At 40.7% G+C, this 17,865-nt stretch overlaps 2 protein-coding genes across 6 annotated transcripts in view; both read right to left on the bottom strand.

Annotated features, from left to right (window-relative positions):
• Positions 1–14,357, bottom strand: part of gpr85 (G protein-coupled receptor 85) — a 46,963-nt gene extending 32,606 nt beyond the window's left edge. For 2 of the 5 annotated variants that reach the window (XR_015112599.1, XR_015112600.1), the window contains exons 1-2: positions 13,971–14,348; positions 11,217–13,220 (exon numbers count right to left, since the gene is read on the bottom strand). Coding sequence is in view for 3 of the 5 variants with exons in the window: in XM_086202489.1 (XP_086058615.1) it covers positions 11,936–13,069 (1,134 nt within the window). In the remaining 2 variants the exon portion in view is untranslated. Of the gene's footprint in view, positions 1–10,960; positions 13,221–13,634; positions 13,702–13,970 lie in introns of those variants that run through there. The other 3 variants (XM_086202489.1, XM_086202488.1, XM_086202490.1) reach the window with 3 other exon arrangements.
• A 1,729-nt stretch (positions 14,358–16,086) lies between these two features.
• LOC147262953 (small integral membrane protein 30) lies at positions 16,087–16,768 on the bottom strand. Its single transcript, XM_086202487.1, has one exon. It carries the CDS (start codon positions 16,685–16,687, stop codon positions 16,499–16,501), a length of 189 nt encoding a protein of 62 aa, XP_086058613.1. The 5' UTR covers positions 16,688–16,768; the 3' UTR covers positions 16,087–16,498.
• Positions 16,769–17,865: the final 1,097 nt, after the last annotated feature.

Raw genomic sequence — 17,865 nt, 5'->3', positions numbered from 1 at the left:
GAGTACCAGAGAGAACCCACACAGCAACAGGGAGAACATGGAGACGCCGCACAGAAAGATCCCGTGCTCGAGCCGGGACAAGCGTTTATTTTTTTTTTGTAATTTTCTTATGTGTTTACATAATACATAGCATGCCGAATTTACTTTGTGACAATGTATTTAATCAAACAGTCCAGCTAGCATGATTTTAGGTTCTAGAAGTAATTTGGAATTCTTCCTTCAGAAATCATGTCCAAGGCAAAACTACGGAAAGAGACACTTTTTCTAGAACACCAAGACTAGGCCATCAGTCAACTGAAACACTACGAGATTGTTGGATCACTGCAGCCGACCAGGGTCAGCACAGCATCTTAGATCTGTTCCAAAGACAAAAAGAAAGAAAAGAAGGATGTAAGGAAGGATAACTATAAAAAAAAAATGGGCCTATGTGCCATTGGCACCAAGGCGTTGGATTACCCAGGAGGCACGTGATCAGCAGGCCCAGATATGTACATGAAGGGCAGATATATAAAGAATGCTCCAAGCACAACTGAGCTTCTTTGTGAAGGACTACATACCATACCCTTGGCACTCCCAACAACAGCACCTCTGGTATCTTGGAGAAAGGGTAGCAGGGAGATTTCCAGAGGATGGACCTACATCCTTGCATTTTTTGTTGTGGTGAGGTTTTCTTTTTAGTTCTCAATGGGACTTCTTTGTGCCACAACCACCAGCAAATGACAAGGTGATGAGCATCTTTTCAGCACAGAGTTCTTGGCAAATCAGACAATTGTATTCACATTTTGCACATTAACCAGATGAAGCCACACAAACCAGCATGTCCACCAGCTCCCCCACAATGGCTTTGTCCTTATTTCATCCAGAGGAAGAACTCTACTCAGTGCAGACATTTTAACTTCTGCTGAATTTCAGTACATAGCGATTCCTGTTCCTCTAAAGCGCCCTCAAAGGCTCCAAACCGGGAACTTTCAGAAGAGTGAATTGCATTTTCACCTGGAAAAACCTAAATAAACAAAACATGAGTATAGGGTGCTCCCAGTGGATGACCCTGCAGCCAGCACAGTGTCACCGTCAGAGACACATGATAGTCCCTGAAAACCTAATGTGACCTCATTGGCTAGAAATAGAAGCATGCATTCACGCCGTTCTTCCCTTTATGAAAGTAGAAAAGAATGGTTGATGCAAGTGTCTAACAGGTCATATTCATTTAGTTATATTTTTCTTCCCATACAAATGTATTATTTTCAGTAACACCCGGTCAAGTTTGCTTCATATTTCGCATAATTGTGAGCTTTTGTTTTGCTCACTTTGCCATGCGTGCACAGCTCTGCAACACCAGCTACATGATGCATTATTACCGAGCAGCAGTCTGATTGTTTAAAGATGCATTCCTGCCATGCTAAGTGGTTGCTATGCTAACTGATGCGGTAACCAGGAAGCTGTAATCAGTGAGTTGTTTATGTGGTAAACGAGAGCAGGAAAAAAAAAACAAAAAAAAACAACCTGGCATGAAAAGCCTTTTAGTTAGACTTATTGCTAAAACATCACCCAGAGTTCATAAATGTCACACGCGAGACTGCCTGGCTGGCTAAGATTTAGCTAGCCTTTAACGTTTACTGTTTTCATTGCTTCTCTTCTGAGCTGAGTGGAGTAGCCCTCTATGAACTTGAGAAGGAAGAATGTCTATTTGTAAAGTGACAAAACAGAGGTTTGTCGTCCTACATCAAGAGATTAAAAGTGACCGCTTTCCTCCGTTGCTGGGAGGGATTCGGGTGAGGAACAGCTCAGTGGGGAACAGATGCGAATTAAACTAGTGGGTGGGAGATTTGATATGAAAACGTATCACATAGGACGTGGGGTTATTTTTTTTTTGGTCTTATTTTATATACTTAAACCTTTAATCATTCTTATAGAAAAAGAAAAAAGAGCGCAGCAGGTAAAAATCACGCATCTCGTGTTTGCCCAGTGTCTGGCCGTGGCGTAACTTTGGTACAAATTGTTAGCTTTATATCCGTCATGAATATAAACACAATCCAGATAAAAATCTTGAATCCGGTTCTGAAAAATCTTAAAAAGCAGCAGTGCACAAGCAGAAAAATGTCAGTCGTTTGAAGAGCTTTTTTGAAAAGCAGGAATATCAATTTATTCCTGAATTGTAACGTTCCTGTTTCCACGCATGTGAACCATAACAATCTAGGACAGAGGAGCTGGAGGAAAAAAAACACACAAAAAAACAAAAAACTGCATTGATAAAGAAGAAAACTTTCAAAACACTGCTTTTTTCGGGGCCAAATGTAGTTGTTGATGACTAATGATGCCGCTTTGCTCTGGCTCCTTTTCAAACATTTTGTTTTTGTTCTTTTAGATGCATCAGGTCTGTTTCAGTGCTCACTCAATACACACGTGAGTCATAAAACAAGTGGTACCGCTTCACAACATATGATACACACATTTTTGCTGCAAATGGGCTCAGTCTTTGAGAGAAAGAGAGCCACTGCAAGCAAATATAATTCTTCGAGAGGAAAATTGAATTCTTTGAACGCAGGTGGTAGAAAATTACTTCTTCACTGTGGTGACCATGTTTATGGCAACATTCTTGAGGAAAGTCGTTAGGTCGCTTTGTTCCGCTTTAAAGGTTTATGTTTACAGCGGGGGGAAAAACAACTTCTAAATGAATGCAGCACAGGTTTTAAGATGTAATCAAAGTAGGAGATGATGCCTGCAGATATGCATCCTTTGAAAATTCTCAGGGGAATGAATGCTCACCTACTGTCTTGAAAAAAAAAAAAAAGTTATTTGCAGTGGAATATGACTGCAAAAATATGAAAATGTTGGTTTAACATTTTGCACACGCCTATAGGCAAATTAAATCCTTATCCAAGACAACAAGCGTCTATCCTTATTATTTTTGAAAAGTGCAGAAAATGCTTGATTTGTTCCATCAGGTTATCTCTAAAATTAGCACAAAAAGATGAATCATCTTCTCCACATACGCTCACAGATAACAGGCTGAGACAAGTATATATTTCTGCCAATAATGTAACAAAACAAGCCTTTAACCATGCCGAAAACCTCACCAGGAGTATGATCAAGTGTGCTGGTCTTTCCACAGTAACTTCATTTAATGGCTTCTCATTAGATTTGTCAGAAAAAGAAGTCATCGTGATTTGAAAAACCTGTTATTAGCATGTCGCTTTGCAAGCACCATAGATGGGATACATGACAAATGGATGATAAAAGCGCAGGTGACGTGAGGATCGGTCAAGTCGAGCATCGTTAATCAACATCGCCATTGATGCTGCTTGCCAAATTAAGATAGATGCCAAAAAAATGTGGTTGCATCATCACATTGATTTTGTTCCACAAATGGAACATAAATTCAGCCTGTTTTAAATCCACAGCTTTGAATGAGAAATTGCTACCTGTCACCTTCTGGAGCATTTTTTCCCCTCAGTCAGCTATTACACACATCATCCATAACCTGTCAGATATTCATAAAATTAAAGATGACAAATTAACATGAATTATTCCCTTCTTCTCTGAGAGAAGTTCCCTTCTGCTTGCCACTCCTCTCAAACAGCAGAGGAGAGCGCTCTGCTCGACTGAGCCTTTGTGAGCGTGATGGGCCTGACTCACGAGAATGAGATGTTTCCAAAAATAAAGTGGGGAGGGAGAGTGAGAGAGACAGAATGTGCTGAATAGGCTGGAGCACAAGAAACGAGTGGATTAATTCCCCCTCCCCCTCTTTTCCAAAAGCCCTTGGATTCAACACAAAACATGCCGAATTAGTGGGAACAAATCACCCGTGTAAAGCCCCTAAACAACTTACCCGATTGTCAGGATGCAAAAATAAGATAAATTAAAAAAAAAAAAAATTCAGAATGTTTTAAAAGAATCATATCTATAAAGGAAAACTGTGAATATGAACCCAGCTAGTATCTTCCCCTCTACTCCTCCGAGGGCAGATGTGCCTCACTGCAAGCAGATGTAAGCAGTTGGTTGCATGTTGTAAATAGGCGCAATCATGTATGTTTGGCTTTTCATCATGACAGATTTCCCTCTGCAAATGTAGTGTGCTATGAGAATATGGTACTTTCAGCCTTCTTGCTGTGAACCATAATACTTTGAAAGCCCCTATAAGCCAGATAGAAGCTTCTGAATATTTTAGTCTGCCGGGAAAATGTTTGCAATGCCCGTTAGTTTTGTCAGTTTTAGTCCGCAAGCGTGATCTAATTTGAGCGCTGTAAAAGGACTACTGGCTTATTGGTGGAGACAAAAATCATCACAGATATGTTCCTCTGTGTGCTGCTGTAGGTATATCTGGATCTTAGTGGATAAAATGATTATCTCAACATTCTTGCATATACAAAGAGATGATTTGAGATTGTGATCATCCACAATCTGGAATAAGGATTCAGCGCCAAGCAAAATCACCCTCATCACCAAGCTGATAACAAAAGAGGTCATCATTCATCATCAAGAGCATTGATTCACTATCAGGACTCAGACAGCATGGCAGGGTATCATGGGACCCTTTAATCTAGCATGAAAGACATGAGTAATCCTTGTGGGAGGGATTACTCCTAACCAGTACTCTCCCTTTGCATATTACAACTTTGGTGTACATGTGCTTAAGTACAAGCCTGGTCACGTCTACCCATCATGATTTATCCCTGGCTGCATCACTTATCCTGAGACTTAGCGGCGTAAAGGACATGTTTACTCTTGACTCCCACTGCAACCAAGAGGATTTACCAGTGAAGAAACAGAACCTATGAGAGCTTAGATTTTGACCTGTGCTCAAAACAGATTCCATTGCTCGCACCATCCATTCATTCACAGCAAAAACAACATTATGTAAATGCATTTACACTCCCATGAACAGCCAATCCTGCAGAATTTGTTCCGTCCAAAAAAAAAAAAAAAATGGAGCCTGCAACTGACAACAACATTGAATTTTTCATCCCTGTGCATTTGTGAAAGCCACTCTCAGAAGAAATGACCACAAAGATATGAGACATCATCTAACCCTGCATGTGTCACGCAGCAGGCAAGGCAAGGCAAGGCAATTTTATTTGCAGCACTGCAGCATTTTCTAAATAGCTCATTCTGAAGGTGGAACCACAGGGCAGCAGTGATGTAGCATTCAAATCCTACCCAAGGTTTTTTCAAACTCAAAGGAAAATATCGATATTTTGGGACACGCGTATTCTCTGCCTATGAGATAAGAGAATGGATACAACTCTCATTTCTGACTGGGCACTAAATATGCAGCTAAAGGAACCTAGTTTAGCTTAGCATAAAGACTTGAAACAGGGGGATACGGCTAGCCTTGCTCTGTCCAAAAGTATCACACTCTAAATCTCACTAAGAAATGTGTTATCACTATATTTTTTTTTTCTTTTTTGGCCGGGACCAGTTGCTAGGCAACCAGGAGCTCATCTCAAGGAAGTTACATATTCTGGCCAAAAAAATAATCTGGTATATAAAACAAGGAATTGTGATTTTTTTTTTTCCTCTTCTTTCCTGGTAAAACAAATAGAACCTAAAAATGTTAATCAACGAGTTTCAATGCCGGTGATTGTAGGCTGGTTGTTGAACCTTTAGACATTTCTAGGCTAGCTGAGTGTTAAACTGGCTGTCTGCTTTGGTTACATGTTGAGGCAACATTTTCATGCATTTATTTTCATTTGGAATATGAGGAAAAATATGAGGAAACATGATGATTTTTAACATAAAGCATGTAAACATATTCAAGTAGACATCCAAAATAAAAGTAAGTAAGTAAAACTTTAAAAAAAAAAATGAGAACCACATAGCTTCTTGAGCAAGTGGAAACCTGCTCTGGAAACAGTAAAGAAGGAATTCAATTAATTGTATACAGAAATATGGATAAATCATAATAAAAAATATTGTTATATCATAAACCTATTCTAGTAGTATCCAAAAGTCATAGTGAGAACCTTAAAATTCAGAAATATAGCCTCTACAATAGACTCAGCCACATAATCAAGCAACAAATTCATATGCAAATATAACAATAACAATGATAATTGAGAATTAAGCAGGTAAAACCCGTCGAGTAAACAACCAAAATAAAAGCATTAACCCCGAAAATTTGTATAAAATGGCCTCTTAAAAGAACAGATCTCTAATGCGGCTAAATATTTAGACAACATTTCATTTATTTTCATGTACAAATAGGGGGGAAACAGCAATTTTCGATTAAAGTTAAATTAGCATAATTGCCTCTTTAGTTAATGTGTAATTGTGGCAGTGGCTACATATTTAGAAATGAGTTGACAGGCAGTAGAGTGGTATCTGTACTCTAACCCTTAGGGAGGAAGAGAGTAACTAATCTGTTCAATTATCAACGACTCCTTCAAACCAGAGTCTTCAAAAGGTGCGTACCCTCAGCTGACGAGCAACCTTTGCCGTAGACTCATTCCTGTCTAGTGACCTTAATCAGAAATGTTTTTGGTCGACATGCTATCATCCAAATACAAGCTATAATACTTCGTACACAGTGTGTCGAGAAAACTCAGCATAGCCTAGAGACACATTCAGGTGCATACACGTGTGAAGCCAAAGATAGAACCAAGACTAACTCCTCTTCTAAATTTGCTCCCAGCAGATTTCCGCAGAAATGATCCAAGCACCGAATCTCACGTTACAGGCGGGAGAGCTAGAGAGAAAAATACTGTTTAAATATGCAGAATGGAACCTTTGAAGCGCCACCCGCAATTTAATCAGTTAATATTTAAAGCAGGGATATTCTTTATATAAGGCATTTGCATGATGGTTTGCATGAGCTGGGAGGAAATGAAGACATGAAGACTGGGATGTTTTATGTTGGACTCCACTTGCGAATTATTATCAGGCCTGCTGATCATTGCTATTCAGAGGTCTACACCGCCTGTTATAGCTTGTCTGACAATAAATACAGCAACATGGTTGTTTTTTGGGTTTTTTTTTTTTTTCAGGGCCTACCCCTGAGGAGTTGGAATTACGCTTATGTTCTAATTCATTGGAGCTTCTGTGCATCTTTGCTAATATAGTCACGTTACCTTTCATGAACCTACATGTAACTGGACCATGCGTTAGCACATGTTCAGAATGACATCTTTTTGCTTTAGAGAACCAGCTTGCTTGTCAGTGGATTTTCTCACACTGTCCTTGATGCTTAAGTGACGTGCTTTTTTTTTTTTTAATTATAATCGTCTTCGCTATTAATGGGCGGGGAGCAAACCATAATAAAACTCAAATTTAAAGTGTAGATACAAACATGTGAGGCTCCCACTATCACCAATTTGATGATAACCTATTTGCTGCGATACATTGGTTAGAAAGCTGCAACAGAATTAGCAAGAGAAGCACAGCGGGAAATGGACTATTTGGCTTCACACACACTCTTATTGCGCAAGTCAATGTGTGTTGTCACTGGACCGCGCTCTTGCATGCACATCTGACCAAACAGAAAATGCCACGGCAAACATTTTGTAAGTACATTTTCCATTATATGTCCACATCCTGGCGACACAAAACCAAATATACAGATCAGGGTGATGCCAAAACATAAAGCAAGACCTTCTTTTTCCTGATTTCCTTATAAGAAGATTGAGTCATCCATTCCATCATCTCCAGTCATCTGAGGTGGCTTTGAGTGCTTTTCTTTACTGCACTTTGGTGTACGTGACACAAATAGAAAATGCTTAAGGGTGCACAAAGGCTCACATTAGATGAGCCCCCCCACCATTGTAGAAAAACAAAATATCAACAGATGGTATTTACTCAAATTGTAGACAGCAAGCCTACTGGCACTCAATTAAAAACAATTGCGATTGTACGTGTAAATCCACTGAGATCGAAGGAGAGTGACATGGAATTAGGGATGGTTGTGGTATTCCTTGGCAGCCCAAGTCCAATAGTTAGTCCTCTGATCATAAAATGAAAAAGTATCTGCAGCAAAGCGCTATAATTGCCACATATAAAAAGAAATTACACACATTTTTTTCTTTCTTCCGTGATCTAAACACAAGCGCAGAGCCCATCCCTGTCAGGCTGTACAGTCGACTACAGCATCCTAATTGCTTTGATTAGGAACAATATGTTTCTCAGGAGACACGCTACCTTGCAGGGAAAAGAGTTCAGTACGAGAGCTTGTCTGCCAGAGTGAATCGCTTTCAAGCCAACCACCTCTGCCTGTCATCTTCCCTCAGTCGTGGAGGGAAGCGGAATTACTGGGGCAATCAAATGAACGTGTGAGGAAACGGGCCAATCCTCAAAAGTGCCACTGTATGGGATTTGGATGTGGTAAATGAGGCTAAAATATACATAAGTGAAATGTTAATTCTTGCTCAAGTCTCAAGTAGCACACTTTCAGGCCTAGTTTAAAGACTAAATCCCACAAAATGTCATGTCTTTTTCTTCAACAACAATGCCCCCTCTTAATCTCAAAGGGCACTTTCACACGTTTCATAAAACAAGACAAAAATTAGGACAGCATCGTGGCCAAAAAGTAAGACCATTCTCTAAAATTTCTGTCTGGGACCCAGGAGCGATCGATGTCTGAAATATTACAGTAATGACCAACCTCGAAATGAAAGTGGAGGGTTAATAGCAGTTTTCATCAGTGTATCCCAGTATGCAATTACCTGGAGTGTTTACAAGCCATTCAGCATCATTTTTTTGTTTCCAGGCCCTGGACTGAAGTCTGTATTAAACTGAATGTTTTTAGGATTATATTAGTACAGCGAACAGATTTCTGGTCAAAAACAGAACATGAAATTGACGTCAGAGCCATAAATATTTAGAAATTTCCGATATGATACTATTCTGTTCTTGGAGATGCACACGCCGGCTTACAAACGTAACAGAGAAATACCACTCAATTTAAGAATAAAGATGGATTACTCGTGGCCCCTGTTTTATACGGTTACGGTGCTCAACAAGAGCAGCTCTATTGGAAAAAGGTTTCTTTTTTCTTTATCCTTGAAGTGATACACACTCAAAAAAATGTATTTTGCTTTCACAAATAGTTGTCTTGAGCTCACTGAAAGTAGGGTTTTACTTTATTTTCTAGGCGATGGTTACGAGACATCTTTAGTTTCAGGCTAAATACATGTGACTGGCTCTTCCTGCTTTCTGGAATCACAAAAAAGGTGACGCAGCAGTAAAAAAAAAAAAAAAAAAAAGTTTTCGTGAGCTCAAGACATTTATTCATGAACATTGAGAAGCATGATAAACTTTTTAGGTGAAGTACAGCTTTGAGATACGCTGACAAATGCTGGCCTGAAACTGAAAATGACTTTGCTTGGAGCTTGGATCTATCATTATGTTTTTTGGGGGAAGCAGTGGAGTTGGCACATTTCTTCCAAAGTGCATTTAAAACAACTTAATTTTTTCACATTTAGTTTCACTTCCATCTTTCCCAAATTCATTTTCTGTGCAGCTGCACCTCAATTTGCACCTCGAGAATGACACAAAATGCTAAGTCATTTGGAGCTAAAGACTTGGGCGGGGAGGGTGTAAAGGTTTAAACAGTTGTGTTTTTTATATATATATATATATATATATATATATATATATATATATATATATATATATATATTTCCATCCAATATATCTGAAAATTCAGTGGTATTTTCCTTTAAAATGGTATGACAAACTACACATGGATGCTCCCCGTACATGGTCATGGAGATCACTCCCATTAAATGTCATGTCATGTTCCAGGACAAGTTTCAGGATACACTGTGTTTCAGCCAGGATTCCAATCGCATTCCAGAAAAGGTACATTTGCAATGTCTATCACTTTCACATGTAGGAAGGAAAGAGAGCGTTGGCATGAACACAAAATTATACATATAGTCGTCCTGTTAATACAAGATAACATCATTTCGACAATGCATTTCAAATATGAACCAATCATAAAGCAGCAACCTGTTTTCACCAGTGTGGATATCCACTGTTTTATAAAGAATCCAGGTGATACAACCTCATTGTAGCGATACATATGTAAATCTATGAATTGCAGCAAAGTCAGAAGCGTTAAGTTAATGATTTCCAGCTACTACCTTGACTACACTGAAGGCCGAACAGTATGATCTCCATCAAATGACAGGGATTAAAACAACCAAAAAAAAAAAACAAAAAAAAAAACAAAGTTGCAAAATGGAAACTTTTTATTTTCAAAAAAAGCAACAGATTACACAGTTAACTTTCAGCAAATGCAATCCTAACTGAAACTGTACTCACATTCGGGACTTCAAAATGAAAGACTCACATACTTACACACAATCTACCTATAATATACAAAAAAGAACACATAATAAATATTAAAATGGCCACAAGAGAAAAAATCATCAAAAACAATCAGTAGAGAGCAAATGTAGGGAAAGTAGAAACAAGACTGTGTGCCTTAAATGTCCCTCTTTTTTCTCCTTTTTTTTTTTTCCTTTTTTTGTTTCTTTTACATTTTTTACAAATTGTGCAAGATTTCATACTAAGGCTCTGGTCTTGAAGTGACTGTTGTCTGATCCACACACTCTGATCCACACACACACACACACACACACGCGCGCGCGCGCGCACACACACACATGTTCCCTGTGCTCTGAGCACTCGGTGGGGTGTAGCAAACCATTGCAGAATAAAAATGGGGCTGCTCAGTGTATGGCCTGTGATGCTCATGGGAGTGGACCAGCTTTTAAAATGGACATGCACTTCATGTGTGAAGACAGAAAAATGGCCCTTGCATCTAAAACAAATTTTTTTTTTTTTTTTAGGAGTGCATGAAATTAAAACAAATAAACAAATAAACCAACAACCAAGAAACATGACAATATCATAACCATTAAGGCAAGAACACCCGGAGTGGCATCAGCAATACTGTAACAATATGATAAGTGTTTAGGTACATGGATATGATGAAACATTGAACTACTTCTTCTTCAGTGTCTTTGTTGTTGTTGTTTTTTTGTTTTTTTTTTAAGCACAAGGTTCTTTAAAAGCAACTTTTTTAAAACATCATTTCAACTTTTTTTTTCCTCTTTTTTTTGTAAAAGGTGATAAGAAAATAACAATGGAACACTAGGGACATATGGTTTGTAAAACTACAAGAAATAATTTCTAGATTTTAAGTTCAAAACCACACGATGTAAATCCCCATTTTTAAGCCCCCACCCGGTAAATGAAAAAAAAAAGATATCACTTACATTAAAACCATTTTATCCTCTTGTGATGGTGTATTCCAACAGTTTTTGCTTTACTTACAGCGATTGTGTAGTCTGTTGCAAATTAAAGCATTCATTGTTTAGTTTGGAGAGAGACCAAAAAAAAACAAAAAAAGGGAAAAAGTTGTCCTTGCAAAGCAACCCAAAAAAAAGCATCTTACATCTTCTTTTTAGTGCAACTCTTAAAATGTAAAACATTTCCAGTGATTCCTTGAGAGGTATCATTTCTTTGTTTTGTGTTTTTTTTTTTTCCCCGTGTATCTTTTCATATTTTTCACACCTCACAGAGTAATGCATCTTCAAAAATATCCAAAGCAAGAGGTTTTTCATTGTTTTGTCTTTTTTTTTTCCTTTTTTTTTCATGACTTTTTGCTTTTCTGCATCGGCATGGCCTTCCATGGTGTCTGTTTACTAGAACATAAACACAGGAGAGGGATCCAGACCTCCTGCGTATTCCATTCCCCCTCAGCCTCCACGTTTGATCACATTCAATCACTCTGGCAGTGCCTCGTGATTGGCAGTCCGCCTTCTACCTCGCAAATGAAGGGAAAGGAGAAGGAGGAACAGGAGACAAACTGGAGGATGAAGAAAAGAGAGATAGAAAGAGACAGTTCGCTGTACAGTGGGAGCAAGCCCAGATCAAGATCAATCAGGGAAATAGAGACATTGAAGAGAAAAAAAAAAAACACACAGCACAACCTTCATATAACGCAGTAGGGTTCCCTTGGTAACCTGGATTTTCTGCAGTAGAGGAGTGTGGTGCTGAAACAGCGCCGCAGCTCCCTGTTGGAGAAGATGCAGATGAAAGGATTGACCCCAGCCTGGGCAAAACTCATCCACACGGCTGCTGTGAGGTAGCCTGCAGGAACCACGGGGCCCCTTGCAAACACCCGCCAGTAGCAGGCTACCAGATAGGGCCCCCACAGAGCCAGGAAGAAAAACGTCATGATGTAGAACATCCTACTAATCCTCTTCTCTGTTTTGAACTCATCCAATACCAGTAGGCGACGGCGGCCCGCTGCATTGCTGTTCTGTCGGATTCCCAGCAAAGTAGGTGGGGTGGGGCCTCGACCAAATCCGGCTAGCCAGTTGGCTGCTGCCTGCCCGCTGGCACCTGGACCATGGAAAGTCCAGTTCTGGCTGACAGCAGGCACAAACTGGACGGGCTTCATCTTTCGGCGGTCGTGGACGAAGAAGATGAGCTTGAGGTAAACCAGCTGTGTGGCCAGGAGAATGAGAGCCAGCAGGAGCATGAAGCCCAGTGAATCATTTGCCCTGAAGGAGCGGTGCTGGAATGTGCACTGATCCTCCTCTTGGATAAAAGAATACGTCCCTACGTCTAGCACTGGTGGGAATGCCATAGCGACTGACAATGTCCACACCATGCAGATGACAGCCAGACAGGTCCAGAAGGTCAACCTCTTAGTATAGAAGCGGTGATGTGCAATGGCCAAGTAGCGTGTGACACTAACACAGAATAGCATGAATGCAGTGTGGAAACAGGACAGCACACCCAGGAAGGCGATCACTTTGCAGGTTAACGTGCCGTATGTCCAGGCGGAGCCATTCTTGACTGAGGTGAAGACAAAGGGGAAGCAGATGGCTGAGCGCAGGATATCAGAGGCGCACAGGTCCAGCAGGAAATAGTAGGGTGCTCGGTGCAGGCTCTTGTCTTTGACCAGCAGGATAGAAATCAGGAGGTTCCCAACCACACCAACACCAATAATAAAACCCAGAGAGGTCAGTTTGAGGAAGGTAGCGAGAGGAGAGACATTCTGCAAGATGGTGTGGTCCCCTGCATGGCTATAGTTCGCCATAGATGGAGGAGGGATCATAAAGATAGCGGAATAGCTTCAGCCAAGTATCATGATCTAGAGGCAGGAGGGGGAGGCGATAGATCCATTTGGCGGTGTGCTTTGAAGAGGTTTCCAGGCATATAGGCAACCTCTCCTCTAAGGCATCCTTTGTTCTTTTGTCTCATCACACCTAGAGACAAAAATATTAACAACCCATCAGCATTCAGGGCCATAAAACAGCTGCATAGTTTGCATTTGTGAGGAGCAATCCGTCTGGTTGTCAATTATTTATTTATTTGTTTTAGATTTGAGCGTGGAACGGTATGGAGATAAACAAACCACATAGTGATTATTTTTCTTCTTTATAATGACCTTAATAATTAAAAACAAAACAAAACATTGTGTTAGCAGCACAGTCCTCATTAACAAACGACGCATTTTTACCCTTGATGGGTTGGGGGGGGGGGGGGGGAGTGCACAGAGAGCAACGATTGGATTTAACCGGACATTTCAAGCATATATGAAACATTAACAGAAATGCAGTCCAAGCTCGTCTCGATCACACCCTACAGCCTGCAGTACGGGAGAAGACGTATAAACTCACCCAGCCTTTTCTGTGCGTTATTGTGGCAAACTGACGGAGCGCGCACACAATGAAGCATCCATGTTTTGTCTGATTAAAGGTTAACTGGATTACGTTAATATGCACCGTTCTTAATGGGGCGATTATTGAGCCAACCTCCATTTTCCAGATCATCTTTTACATGACTAATTACAAAGAGTTGCCGTGGAATATTGACAGCAAAGCAACATTTCGACATCATAACGCGGGTTGACAACAAAAAATAAATAATCAGGTAGTAAGGATATGACTATGTTTTATTCAAGAGCAATTAGATAAGAACATATCTGCTTTCATTCATATTGGCTCTATACTTACGCGTCTTCTCCCCTCCGATTCCAGCCAGCGTCGGTCAAATAAAAGGAAGAAAAACACACAGTCGCCGTTGCTGCATCCCAGTCGTTAATGGTCAAATAAAGCACAAGAGTGTGGCTGATCCCCGCGTCAAATAGAGGAGAATTATCCCCAAGTCCTCTGCTAGGAATCGAATCGAAGCCACTACACAAGACGAGGCCAAAAAAAGAGGTGGGGGGGGGGCGGATTGTCGATCACAAAATCAATCAAAATCCTACCTGTTGATAATCCGATTTCCTCCTGGAGGTTATTTACATTGCATGCGTCGGGTTTTGCCGTTTTTAAAAAGCCTAATATGTTGCCTGTCCCCCTTTTTTTTCCTCCTCCACGGTGAATATCATACAGTAAACGGAGCCCAGTGCGCATGCGTTCTGCATCCCTATTTGTGATCCAAGACGCGTCTTGTCTCTTGTTGCAGCAGCGGCGGCGGCGACGGCGGCGGCTCCGTCTCTCTCATCTGCTCAACTAGGCCGCAGCTGCTGGCCGGTAATACGTTACAGTATTTAATCGAGGATCGCGGTGTCATTATTTTGATATCTGGGTTTACAAACGCCGACCTAAAAACAGCCACCATCATCCTGAGGGGTTCGAGATCGGTTTCGACCTACCTTCAAAACTCATTTTGTAATGTCACTCAACACAAAAGCGTACTATTTTATTCATCCGACCTTTTTGAATCCTGCTTGCGTCTGTATGAGAGCGTGAGTGACAACAAGTTTTCACCTTTTGTGTGTACAAAGTAAAGGGTTAAACGGGGCAGGGGAGTTCACCTCAAGGTAGAGTGACTTCCCTTTGCTGTATATGCATAATTGACAAGCACTTTGCCCGCTGTTGTTCGTCCTGCAGAGCCAAGGCAGCATGACAAATTCATTGACTTTGATTTCTGCATCATGTATGGGGAGCCCAAAATTCCATGTACACTAAAAAAAAAAACAAAAAAAAACGCACCCATATTAAACACAGCAAGGAGTAGTTGGTGTTGGTGTCTACCTGAGCCAGGAGACATAAATGTATGATGATCATACATGTAGGGAATCTGTTACCACTGGCAACTGATGAAAATTTCACGGAGTAGGACTGGCGAACGATGCAGATTTCTATTTTTTATGATTAAAGAGCAGTTAACATGCTTCTCAATTTCAGCTTACCAATGATCGCAGATGTGGTGAGTTAATAATAAATAAAAATGAATTATGAACAAGGATGGCGCGGCGGTGCGGTGTCAGTCGCCTCACAGCGAGAAGGTCCCAAGTTCGCGCCCCGGCTCAAGCCCGGGACCTTCTTGCTGTGCGGAGTTTGCATGTTTTCCTTGTACCTGCGAGGGTTCTCTCCGGGTACGCCGGCTTCCTTTCACAGTCCTAAAACATGCAAGAGGGGACGAGGTGAATCAGATACTCTAAATTGACCGTAGGCGTGGCTGTAAGATGGATGGATGGATTATGGACAAGAGCAGGCGTGAAAAGTCCTTGGCGATGCCATAATGTTCCAATTTGGACCTTCACTCATGGCAGTAAAATCTTTTGATATATCATCATGATCAAATGTTAAAATCGTTCAACAACTTTAAAAAATTGCCATTTTCTCATAAAAAAAATGTAGCTGACATCAAGTAAGATAGGATCTTCAATACCTGGTTTCACCTGCACAGTCGGCCCATAAAACTACATGCAGTGCGCTGTGTTTTCTGTCTTGTGTTTTCTTTGGACCTTTGGATCTGAAAACTAGATTAACTTCTTTCAGTCAGCGTTACCCGAATCGTGTATGTTATTGTTGTTGAGGTCAATTTCACAACGTTTTCTGACTTTAATTCCTTTCTAAATATTTATTCTGGCCTGGAAATTGAAATTCCATGATTTTCCAGCTTTTACGTGACCGTATGAATAGTATCCCGTCCCCTATTCAACTTTAAAAGGCTTTTCGTGAGCGTGAGGACAAATATCCAAGCAACTCATACAGGATATACTAGCTAAAAAGTGTTGCACCACACCAGTATTAACTAAAAGGCAGACTGCAACTATTTCCTGAGTTAAAACATCCCAAAAAAAAACCTAAAAAGTCAATTCAAAATCATGACCTTGACTTGTGAAGAACATGAAAGCCATTTATTTCCCACAAAGCTGTATTGTCACGATTTTAATAGCAAGTACACCAGCACTTGTCATATTGTGCTTCAGACAATGTTGTGTCACCAAAGAGGAAATTCACTCCAAAGCAGGAAAGATAGGCGAAAAACAGCAGCTTCTTCAGTTTCTCTTTGTATATAAAAATGCTTCAGAGTTTGGTCCTTAATCTCAGCTGTGTGGCAGCTTCCTGGACTCGCGCTTCCTCATTTTACACCACGTGATTCCTGCATAAACAAGGCACGTTTCTCCTCTCAATCGCTTCTTCGACACAAACCTTGTGCCAGGAGCTCCAACGTTCATCGAAACATGAGCACGGGGGACTGTTATAACAAGGACGGGAGCACGACCCCGGAGATCCCCTCTCTCCTCTCACAGCTGTCCGTTCCGCCTCCGTGCGTACCAGCCCAGGAAGGCGCAGAAGCCCACCACCGCGAGGACGGTCCCCAGCAGCAGGGCCAGTGCGTCGCCCGCGTCGTACGCCTCCACAGGGGGGATCATAGAGAGAAAAAGTAGGCAAATTATCCCCAAAATGTGAGAGACTGCAAGTTCGGGGACCATATTGAACTCTTCCGCGGTTGGCGTGTTGAGTTTCTGGAAGCGGTTGCTGCGTAAGAGTCACGTGATAGCAGCGTACTGACGGGACTTCCTGCTACAATCAGCCAATCAGCGATGCGACTTTATTTGCGCCTCTTGCCCCCTCGTAAAAGATCCAGGTCGATCTTGGAAACCTTACAAAGACTATTTCGTTTGTATTAAAAGACACGCCCACCTCATTACCCTCATTTCACAGAGGACGAGCATGTGTTGATATTATTGGCACACACAAAAAAATGACCCTTTCTGTCAGAAAGTCCCCTTTGAGTCTGTCTGTGGTTTACAGTCTGTTGAATCAGAAGCATTCATGAAGGTTTTCTGACAGCAAACCTTAAGATTCAAACTTCTGCTTTTTACCACTTTTTTACCTTGTTGGTGAAGGTCAGGGCTGACAAAATGTTAACAAGTGAAATGTTAGCCACACCAGTGAAGCTATTAGCACGTCCACATGCGTGTCAGCACTCCTGGCCCGTTGTAGTTTGTATTTTTTGTTTTCTTTTACTTTCTAGCTGTTCTGTATTATTTGATTGCATATTTATTCGTGATATTATTTTTGCTGTTGTTTTGTCACCTAGCAGGCAAAGCGCTTTCGACTGGATTCATGTAGCATAGGTACTTGCCCCTGAGGAAATTTGGCTGTTTTTCCACCTAATTCATTTTAGAGTGTGGGACCTGTAAAGTGTCATAAGATAACTTGTGCGATTTGGTGATATGTAATTAAAACTGAATAAAAAAAAAAAAAGAAAAAAATCAATTACTTCATTTGTCATGGCAGATTGAAATACACCAAAACTTCATTTGATAACAAACCGTTCCAAGAAGCAGCATATTCATTTTAAACACAGTTATTTAAAAAAAAAAAAATGCTGTACGACATCATGAACAACAATAATAATAGGAATAATGATAATACTAATAAGAGGAACAATGATATTAAACTACTTCGAATCAGCTGTGTTAAGATGACATAAAATTTCAACTCATTCTTCTTTGGCTATGCTGGGTCTTTGTCTGTACGCGTGTTCTTCTGGGGCATTTTGTTCATAATTTACTTAGAGAGCACAAGCCAAAGTAGAATGTTGACCCTGTAAGGCTGCCATACCTCTGTACCTACCAGCTCCAAAGCAAGCAACGAGACAAAT

The sequence above is a fragment of the Aulostomus chinensis genome, chromosome 4 (assembly GCF_037954235.1).
Source record: "Aulostomus chinensis isolate RoL2024-O1b breed Wild chromosome 4, RoL_Achi_v1.0, whole genome shotgun sequence".
Classification (NCBI taxonomy): domain Eukaryota; kingdom Metazoa; phylum Chordata; class Actinopteri; order Syngnathiformes; family Aulostomidae; genus Aulostomus; species Aulostomus chinensis.
The sequence above is the reverse complement of the archived record's forward strand: the minus strand, read 5'-3'. Positions and strand labels throughout refer to the sequence as shown.

Coding starts and splice junctions, on each gene's coding strand:
- LOC147262953 (XM_086202487.1), bottom strand. CDS start 16,687: ATGGTCCCCGAACTTGCAGTCTCTCACATTTTGGGGATAATTTGCCTA.